This window comes from Brassica napus, chromosome C7, assembly GCF_020379485.1.
Source record: "Brassica napus cultivar Da-Ae chromosome C7, Da-Ae, whole genome shotgun sequence".
In the NCBI taxonomy this organism is placed as follows: Eukaryota; Viridiplantae; Streptophyta; class Magnoliopsida; order Brassicales; family Brassicaceae; genus Brassica; species Brassica napus.
Window position 1 is genome coordinate 12,839,882 of NC_063450.1, and position 10,826 is coordinate 12,850,707.

Below are 10,826 nucleotides of genomic sequence, written 5' to 3' on the forward strand. Positions count from 1 at the left end.
CAAACCAGTGGGATACAAATGGGTCTTTTTGAGAAAGAGAAATGAGAAAGGAGAAGTAGTGAGATACAAAGCACGGCTTGTAGCACAAGGATTCTCACAGAGACTAGGAATAGATTATTAGGACACTTATTCCCCTGTGGTGGACGCAACTACATTACGATATTTGATCAGTCTGGCCGTGAAAGAAAAACTTGATCTGCGCCTAATGGATGTAGTAACCGCGTATCTGTACGGTCCACTGGATAATGAAATTCATATGAGAGTTCCAGAGGGTATTGAGCTCAAAGATAAGAAAGGTTCTCGAGAACAGCATTGTATTAAGCTGAATAAAGTCTTATATGGTTTGAAACAATCAGGTCGAATGTGGTACAACAAATTATCAGAATATCTAATGAAAGAGGGTTATAAGAACGATCCAATAAGTCCATGTATTTTTATAAAGAGATTCGACAGCAAGGGCTTCGTGATTATGTTTGTCTATGTGGACGACCTAAATGTAATTGGAACCTCTGGAGAGATTTCTCAAACAGTCGAATGTCTAAAGAAAGAATTCAAAATGAAAGACTTAGAAAAAACTAAGTTCTGTTTGGGACTACAATTTGAGTATGTAGAAAATGGAATCCTTGTGCATCAAAAGACATATACAGAAAAGATACTCAAGCAGTTTGATATGGACAAGGCTCATTCCTTGTCAAGTCCTATGGTCGTGAGGTCCTTAGACCTAGAGAAAGACCCATTCGGACCAAAGAAGCCAGACGAGGAGATGCTCGGGCCGGAAGTGCCTTACCTAAGTGCCATTGGAGCCTTAATGTACTTGGCTAGTCATACTAGACCGGACATCAGTTTTGCCGTGAGTTTACTGTCTAGATTCAGTTCATGTCTGACACTTAGGCACTGGAACGAATAAAACATCTATTCAGATATCTGCAAGGAACAACAGATCTCGGATTGTTTTATATGAGCCGACCAGGAGATAGCTTGGTCGGATATGCAGATACTAGGTACTTATCTGACCCACACAATGCTAGATCTCAGACAGGTTATGTGTTTATACACAGTGGGGCTGCAGTATGTTGGCGGTCCACAAAACAAACCTTAGTGGCAACATCATCTAATCATGCCGAGATCATAGCCATGTTTGAAGCAAGCCGAGAGCTTGTATGGTTGAGAAACATGACCGGCCATATTCTTAAAGAGAGTGGCTTGGCCGTGGGAAAGGAAAAAGAAGAGCCAACGATCATCTATAAGGATAATGCAGCTTGCATAGCTCAGCTCAAAGATGGATACATTAAGGGAGATAGAACGAAACACATCTTGCCCAAATTCTTTTTCACCCACGACCTGCAGAAGGCTAAAGAAGTTGAAGTGGTTCAAGTTCGGTCCAGTGACAATTCGGCCGACCTCTTCACCAAGTCTCTGCCAACCTCAACGTTCAGGAAGCTGGTTCATCAGATAGGTATGCGCCAGTTGAAGGATCTTCAGTGATGCCTTCATCAGGGGGAGTGTCATGTGTTGTACTCTTTTTCCTATCTACGGTTTCCATTTTTTACCACCTTGGGTTTTTGGTTTTCCTAGAGAGGTTTTAATGAGGCAACGTCGTGCATGATACAAACCCATATGGTTATAGCATCCAAGGGGGAGTGTTATAAATCATGGAGTGGATTGCTATTAACCAAGACCAGAAGAGAAGGCCCATCAGCCTTGTCTAGGCCCAACCGCGGCCGTGATCAAGAGGAGAGAGAGACGGTCGGTTTAGACCGTCTTAGGATTATGACGTTTTCCTTTTCTCTATTTTAGTAGTTTTCCTATTTTTTGTTGTATTAGGTTTTGGATAATTTCTTTTTATCTATACTTTGTAATTCCTATATAAAGGAACCTCTATTGATCATTAATAATACAGAAGAATTCTCCATTTTTTTACAATATTGATGACTATTTTAACATTTTTGAGTTTTGATCTTTATAGTTATAACCTGACAAATCTATTTTGGTTTTAGTTATGGGATTTTAATGTTGTTTTGTTATGTTTTATCAAGTTTTTTCGGTTCTGAAAAAAAAAGTGTCATCGTCTTGACTGTTTTTGTTAAATGTATTGATTGTTGATCTATCTTTGTAATTTTCTTGAAAACGCTGTATTCTTAATTTTCAAAACTCTTTAGAAAGAAAAAACTTGGAGTGCGTAAATTGTGATATTAATATGCTAATTTAAAGAAAATAAAATAAAGAAAAAAGAAACGAAAAGAACGTTGAGAAGACCAATAAAGAAAGGATGGGCCCAATAAAACAGAGGCAATGAGTAGCCTTTAACACGTATCGTGTCTCCAGCTGTTCCCCCACACTCTTTCGAAAAACGCACCGACGATGGCATTTCCGTCATTATTCTAACGGTCACACGACCCCAACGTGGCTCGCTTTTTCCTATTATTTTAAAAATTCCCAAACACTCCTTTCTCCTTGTTATATTTCATTCTCTTCTCTAGACTCTCTTTCTCTATACAGTCAGTCATCATGGCTTCTCCCATTACCATCACACTCATCTTCCTGTTCCTCCTTTATTCAGCAGAAGCCAAGCGCACCTACATCGTCCGCGTTAAACACTCGGATAAACCGGAATCTTTCTCAACTCACCACGATTGGTACACTTGGCAACTTCAATCTATCTCCACTGATCCACAGTCACAAACGGAATCTGAATCCCCTCTTCTCTACACGTACAAAACCTCCTTCAATGGCTTCTCCGCTTTCCTGGACACCGAGGAAGCCGAATCCCTCCTCAGGTCCGACTCAATCCTGGATGTGTTCGAAGATCCTGTGTACACGCTTGACACGACACGAACTCCGGAGTTCCTGGGTCTCAAATCCGAGTTTGGGGTTGCTTCAGGGTACAGTGGCCACGCTTCTAACGGTGTGATAATTGGAGTCTTAGATACTGGTGTGTGGCCTGAATCCAAGAGTTATGACGATTACGGGATGCCAGAGATTCCGTCCAAGTGGAAAGGAGAGTGTGAATCTGGACCCGACTTCGATTCGAAGTTTTGTAACAAGAAGCTGATCGGAGCTAGAAGCTTCTCCAAAGGCTTTCAGATGTCTTCAGGCGGCGGCGGTTTCTCGACCAAACGTGAGTCTGTTTCTCCCCGTGACGTCGACGGACATGGAACTCATACTTCCAGTACAGCCGCTGGATCCGCCGTTACAAACGCCAGTTTCCTCGGTTACGCCGCCGGTACGGCGAGAGGGATGGCTACGGGTGCTCGTGTGGCCACTTACAAGGTCTGTTGGAGTAGCGGCTGTTTCGGATCTGACATCCTCGCCGCCATGGATCGAGCCATTCTAGACGGCGTCGATGTGCTTTCTCTCTCCCTCGGCGGCGGATCAGCTCCTTACTACCGTGATACCATCGCGATTGGATCCTTTTCCGCTATGGAGAAAGGCGTCTTCGTCTCTTGCTCAGCCGGAAACAGCGGTCCCACTAGATCTTCAGTCGCCAACGTCGCGCCGTGGGTCATGACTGTCGGAGCCGGAACTCTAGATCGTGACTTCCCGGCTTACGCGAATCTCGGGAACGGGAAACGCCTCGTCGGAGTTTCGCTTTACAGCGGAGAAGGGATGGGGACGAAACCGCTGGAATTGGTTTACAACAAAGGGAACAGCAGCTCCAGTAATCTCTGCCTCCCTGGCTCCCTCGAACCCACCACCGTGCGTGGCAAAATCGTGGTCTGTGACAGAGGAGTGAACGCTCGTGTTGAGAAAGGAGCTGTTGTCAGAGACGCTGGAGGTTTGGGGATGATAATGGCCAACACTGCGGCGAGTGGTGAGGAGCTTGTTGCCGATAGTCATTTGCTTCCGGCGATTGCTGTGGGGAAGAAGACAGGTGATCTCCTCAGAGAATACATCAAATCGGATTCGAATCCAACCTCTCTTCTTGTATTTAAAGGAACGGTTCTTGATGTTCATCCTTCTCCTGTGGTTGCTGCGTTTAGCTCTAGAGGTCCAAACACTGTAACTCCAGAGATCTTGAAACCTGACGTCATTGGTCCTGGAGTTAACATTTTGGCTGGTTGGTCTGATGCTATTGGTCCTACTGGTCTTGACAAGGACTCGAGGAGGACCCAGTTCAACATCATGTCAGGTACTTCACGGCCTTTTGCGTTTCAATTACTGATTATCTATATGGTCATGAAGAAAAGATCATACATGATTATTATAACATATTTTATTTTGGAAATTTATTTTGTTTTTTAACATGGAAAGGGTTTTGATGTTTGTTAGGTACGTCCATGTCATGCCCACACATCAGTGGTTTAGCCGGTCTTTTGAAAGCAGCTCACCCTGAGTGGAGTCCAAGCGCCATCAAGTCAGCGCTCATGACCACAGCTTACAATCTTGACAACACCAACTCTCCTCTCCGTGATGCTGCAGATAACAGCCTCTCCAACCCACACGCTCACGGCTCGGGCCACGTAGATCCTCAAAAGGCTCTCTCGCCGGGTCTTGTCTACGACATCTCCACTGAGGAGTACATCAGGTTCTTGTGCTCTCTCGACTACACAGTAGATCACATTGTGGCGATTGTGAAGCGACCAAGCGTTAACTGCTCGAACAAGTTCTCTAATCCTGGGCAGCTCAACTACCCAAGTTTCTCGGTTTTGTTTGGTGGCAAAAGGGTTGTGCGGTACACCAGGGAGGTAACCAACGTGGGTGCAGCCAACTCGGTTTACAAGGTGGTGGTTAATGGAGCACCTAGTGTTGGGATATCGGTTAAACCATCGAAGCTTGCGTTCAGAAGTGTGGGAGAGAAGAAGAGGTACACTGTCACGTTTGTAAGCAAAAAGGGAGTGAGTTTGACGAACAAGGCTGAGTTTGGATCCATCACTTGGAGCAATCCGCAACACCAAGTAAGAAGTCCCGTGGCATTCTCATGGAACCGGTTTTGATTACAAAACACACAAATCTAACATCCCTAGCGATGTTTTCTGTTTTTAAGTTTAATTACTGTTGGGGGAGATTTCAGTTCCTAAAATTGGCTGGGTTCTGCTAAACAAAAACACATCCCGAGCCATAAGCAATGTGAATCGTTCATGTTTTGTTTGATTTAGTTTGAGTGTATTGTGGGATGGGTAGAAGAAGAAAATGTTGTCAAGGAAAAGAACGTTGATCTTGTTATAAAAAGAACTAGAATTTTATTATATCGCAGGAATTTAAATAAAGCAAAATTTTATATCCGTACGAAGGAGATAATACTGATAAGAAGAGAGGATGTGTTATTGAAGGAGAAGGATGGTGTGTTTACAAACGAACGCAAACGTTCGTATATATAGAAAGAAATTTACTATGCAAATAGTGCAGCGGGTCCTACATCCTTTTATATTTTCAACATATACGGCTGCTTTATTTGACTTTCATAACACTCCCCTTGGGGATCGGTGTCACTATCCATTCTCGCTTAACGTCTTTGTTGCCTCGTTAAAAACCTTTCTAGGAAAACCCTATGGGAAAAACCATAGTAAGGTAAAAAGAGTACAACTACGTAAGCTCCCCCTCGAATGAGCAGTCATAGATCCTTCTGATGACGCATTCCAATGTTACGAACATGTTTTCTGAATATCGAAGTCGGAAGTGATTTTGTGGAGAGGTCAGCTGCATTGTCGCATGATTGGACATATCTTACTTCAATCTCTTTCTTCTTCACGAGCTCTTGAGTGTATGAGAAGAACTTCAGATGAATATGCTTCGTTCTATCGCTTTTGATATATCCGTCCTTTGTTTGAGCAACACATGCTGCATTATCTTCATATAGAATAGTTGGCTCCGTATTTTCGCCAATCCCGCTGCTTGAACAGATGTGTCGGCTCATTGATCTCAGCTATACACATTCTCTACTTGCTTCATGGAGTGCAATGATCTCAGCATGATTTGAAGAAGTAGCCACGAGCGTTTGTTTCTGGGAACGCCAAGATATAGCAGTGCCTCCGATCGTAAAAACGTATCCTGTTTGCGATCGGGCTTTGTGTGGATCTGAAAGATATCCTGCATCTGCAAAACCAACCATTTGACATTTTGAACTTTTAGGATAAAACAAGCCTAAATCAATGGTCCCTTGGAGATAACGAAAAACATGCTTAATCTCATTCCAATGTCTTCGAGTTGGGGATGAGCTGAATCTTGCCAAAAGATTCACAGCAAATGATATATCAGGCCGTGTACAATTTGCAAGGTACATCAGTGCTCCAATTGCACTTAGATATGGTACTTCCGGACCAAGTATCTCTTCTTTTTCCTCAGGTGGTCGAAATGGATCACTTTCAATATTAAGTGACCTAACGAGCATTGGGGTGCTAAGAGGAGTTGATTTATCCATGTTAAATCGTTTCAACACTCTTTTAGTGTATGTGGATTGATGCACAAATATACCATTTTGTGAATGTTCTATTTGTAGGCCAAGACAATACTGTGTCTGTCCAAGATCTTTCATCTCAAATTCTCCTTTGAGATAGTCTGATGCCTTTTGTATTTCCTTTTGAGTTCCGATAATGTTAAGATCATCAACATATACCGCGATTATTACAAATCCGGATATTGTTTTCTTGATGAAAACACATGGGCATATAGGATCATTCACATATCCTTCTTTTGTTAAATGATCACTGAGACGATTATACCACATACGTCCAGATTGCTTTAACCCATATAATGATCTTTGCAATTTTATTGCACATAACTCTTTAGGTTTGGAACTTAATGCTTCTGGCATTTTAAATCCATCAGGAACTTTCATGTAGATATCAGTATCTAATGATCCATATAGATAAGCTGTAACAACATCCATGAGACGCATCTCTAGATTTTTATCAGCTGCTAGACTCATCAGGAATCTAAATGTGATTGCATCCATAACTGGAGAATACGTTTCTTCATAATCGATTCCAGGTCTTTGAGAAAAACCTTGAGCCACTAGACGAGCTTTGTATCTCGTAATCTCATTTTTCTCATTTCGCTTTCGAACGAAAACCCATTTGTACCCAACTGGTCTCACATCTGCAGGTGTGAGCACAATAGATCCAAATACTTTTCGTTTATTAAGCGAATCAAGTTCAGCTTGTATTGCATTTTTCCATTGTTCCCAATCATGTCTCTTTTGACATTCATAGACAGATTTTGGTTCTGGATCATCGATTTCTTCATTTATTTCACTTGACACAATATATGAGAAAGCATCATCAAGGTCATTTTGTTCATTTCTATTCCATATCCTTTTATTATGGATGTAATTAATAGAAATCTCATGATTATCTTTCGATTCATGATGCTCTGATTCATGATGCTCTGATTCATCAGAATCCTTATCATTTATTTCTTCCAAAATATTTTCTGCTATTTTGGGTGCATCATATATTTCAGTTTTCTTCTGTTTCCTAGGATTCTTATCCTTAGAACCAACAGGTCTACCACGCTTCAGGCGTGTTTTTGGCTCTCGTGTGTCATCCTCCTTTTCTTGTTCATTTGGCATTTTGATACGAGCAGGAGCATTTGCAGCTGGTATATGAGATTTAGTTACCGTCTTGGTATCTACAAATGCATCAGGTAGCTGGTTAGCTATACTCTGTAAATGCATAATTCGTCGAACTTCTAGTTCTGACTCTTTAGTGGGAGGATCAAGATATAACAATGATGGTACACTCCATTTTATATCACTTCCAACATTTTTGTTTTCTCCCCCTAGAACTGGGAATACATTTTCGTCAAAATGACAATCAGCAAAACGTGCTGTAAAGACGTCACCAGTCTGTGGTTCTAGGTATCTTATAATTGATGGGGAATCAAAACCAACATATATTCCCAATCTTCTTTGTGGTCCCATCTTTGTACGTTGTGGTGGTGCTACAGGCACATATACCGCACAACCAAAGATTCTAAAGTGGGAAATGTTTGGTTCTCGACCAAACGCTGTAAATACTTACACTCACACATATACCGCACAACCAAAGATTCTAAAATGGGAAATGTTTGGTTCTCGACCAAACGCTAACTGTAGTGGGGAATACTTATGGTATGCACTCGGTCTGATCCGAATGAGTGCTTCTGCATGCAAAATGGCATGTCCCCATACAGAGGTTGGAAGTTTTGATCTCATGATCAATGGTCTTGCAATCAATTGCAGACGCTTAATTAAAGATTCAGCCAAACCATTTTGCGTATGAACATGAGCAACCGAATGTTCAACTTCAATTCCCATTACCATACAATAGTCATTGAATGCTTGGGATGTGAATTCACCAGCGTTGTCTAGTCTAACTCTTTTAATAGTATAATCAGGAAACTGTGCTCGCAGTTTGATTATCTGAGTTAGAAATCTCGCAAATGCCACATTTCGAGATGATAATAGACAAACGTGTGACCATCTACTGGATGCGTCAATTAATACCATAAAATAGTGGAATGGTCCACAAGGTGGGTGTATAGGTCCACATATATCGCCTTGAATTCTTTCAAGGAACTTTGGTGATTCTTTATCGATTTTGGTTGGCGATGGCCTTACGATCAATTTTCCTAGAGAACATGCAACACATGTCATTTTATTCCCTTGAGAAATCTCCTGGATTTTCAGTGGATGACCATGTGAACTTTCTATGATTTTACGCATCATTGTAGTTCCTGGGTGGCCAAGGCGATCATGCCATAACGTGAACTCTTCTGGGTTCCGTTCTACTACAAGATTTGATTCGATCTCATCGATATAAGTATGATGTAACCCCGAAGGAAGCTCTGGAAACTTTTCCAATATGTGTTTTCTGCCACATTTCTCAGAAGTTACATACATGTATTTCTTTCCATCCTCAGTTGCAGACTGAGTATCATATCCGTGAAGATATATGTCTTTAAAACTCAACAAATTCCTTTTAGAACTTGGAGAATATAGAGCATTATTTATGGAAAATTTTGTTCCATTCGGTAAAGTAAAGTTTGCTTTACCAGTTCCTTCAATCACGTCTGCAGGACCTGATATTGTATTGACGACAATTCTTGTCGGTTTATATCAGAGAAATATCTCTTTTGTCTCAGAATAGTGTGCGTTGTTCCACTATCTGGTATGCATATTTCACGAATCCGTTTCTTGGATTTTGCTTCATTAGTATTCTGATTCATTTCTGAAATTGTCATAAATATTAATAAAAGAAAAACATAAAATTCATTCATATAAGGAAACACATAATAATTATACAATAAGATGACGTTAAAAACATCATTATTTGTTTAAAACATGAAATATAATAATTATACATGGTAATACTGAAAACTATTCAATACTCTTATCATAGGCATTTCGATTCTCTTCAGGAGTAATCTAGTCCAGCTCATTAGCGAAGTCAGAGGATTCAAGGTATGAGGTCCCTTCAACATTTTTCGTGAGGTTCACCTCTTTAGCCTTTCCTTTTATGGACTCTTGATATAACTTGCACAAATGTGGGGGAGTACGACAGGTACGTGACCAATGTCCTTTACATCCACATCTGTAACATACAGTCTCACTTTTCTTTGTGGTATCCTCTTCGGTTTCTTTGCCTTTAGGACGTTGTTCAGATCTAACCCATTTGTTAGATCTAATACTTTTAGGATAGTAAGGCTTTCCACGTTTGTTGTTGAAACGCCGACCACGACCTCGGTTGGTCTGGTTTCTCCTTCCCGAATATTCTACCGCCGTAGCATTCACTTCGGGAAATGCCTTGGCTCCCGTAGGTCGGGAATTATGGTTTTTGATTAGTAACTCATCGTTCTTTTCAGCCAACATGAGTGTTACCATCAATTCAGAAAATTTGGTGTACCCACATTTTCTGTAAATTCGGGATAAGACGTTGTGTTCTTTGTGGAAAGTATTGTATGTCTTGTCAAGCATTTCTGCTTCGGTGACAGGGTTACCACAATATTTTAATTGTGCAACTATCCTCAAGATAGTGGAATTGTAATCTCTAACCCTTTGGAAATCCTGAAACCTCAGGGTTTTCCACTCTTCAAGAGCGTGAGGGAGATTGATTTCCTTTTGATTATCGAACCTATCTTTCAAGGCTTGCCATAGTACGGCTGGGTCCTCAACGTCTCCATAGTCGTGAGTTAGATTCTCATCTAAATGCTTCTTCAGGAAGATTATCGCTTCGGCTATATGTTCGGGTGGCGATTTGTTACCGACTTCTATCGTTTCAGTTATCTTTTTTATTACAAGATAAGGTTTCACATTTGTGACCCATCTGACATAATTTTCGCCGGTTACTTTCAGAGCCGGGAACTGGAGTTTCTCGATGTTTGCCATTTGTATTTCTAAAAACACAAAATAAAAATATTTTATTAGAACTTCATAATTTAAAAACCGTTTACATTAATCATGCAAGCAATTACAAGGAGAAGCGATGTAAAGAAAATTAAACCGATATTCATCTTAAATTCACTCGGAGTAAATTCTCCAACGAGTAAACCATAAATAGAAACACAAATAAAAATGACACATAAAAACAAAAGTGCGCGAATCATCTTTCTTGAAATGATAAATCAGAGGAGAGCGATTTGAAATTTTTGAGAGAAGATGAAATGTTTTGGATGATGAAATGGAGTGAAAATGAGTTGTATTTATAGATGAAAATTACTGTTCATGACCGTTGGAGAAAGGGGAAATTTTTAAAAAAATTTCTTTGTGACCGTTGGGGTTAAATCGAGTGCACTAAAAATCAATCTGAAAATATCGTATTAAACAGTCAATCAAATCTATAAAATTTCATGAAAGTAAAAATTATGGCAATGAAATATTTATGTTATGACAACAAATCATGCGACGGCTC

The 10,826-nt window shown here is 40.6% G+C and overlaps 1 protein-coding gene across 1 annotated transcript; it reads left to right on the forward strand.

Annotated features, from left to right (window-relative positions):
• The first annotated feature begins 2,457 nt into the window (after positions 1 to 2,457).
• On the forward strand, positions 2,458 to 5,186 carry LOC106405807 (subtilisin-like protease SBT1.8). The gene is made up of 2 exons (XM_013846355.2): positions 2,458 to 4,129; positions 4,270 to 5,186. Exons 1-2 carry the CDS (start codon positions 2,509 to 2,511, stop codon positions 4,932 to 4,934), a joined length of 2,286 nt encoding a protein of 761 aa, XP_013701809.1. The 5' UTR covers positions 2,458 to 2,508; the 3' UTR covers positions 4,935 to 5,186.
• Positions 5,187 to 10,826: the final 5,640 nt, after the last annotated feature.

Bases quoted from the DNA above. Each gene is read 5' to 3' on its own strand.
- LOC106405807 (XM_013846355.2), top strand. From the start codon at position 2,509: ATGGCTTCTCCCATTACCATCACACTCATCTTCCTGTTCCTCCTTTAT. The intron at 4,130-4,269 runs GTACTTCACGGC...GATGTTTGTTAG, and splicing joins CCAGTTCAACATCATGTCAG to GTACGTCCATGTCATGCCCA.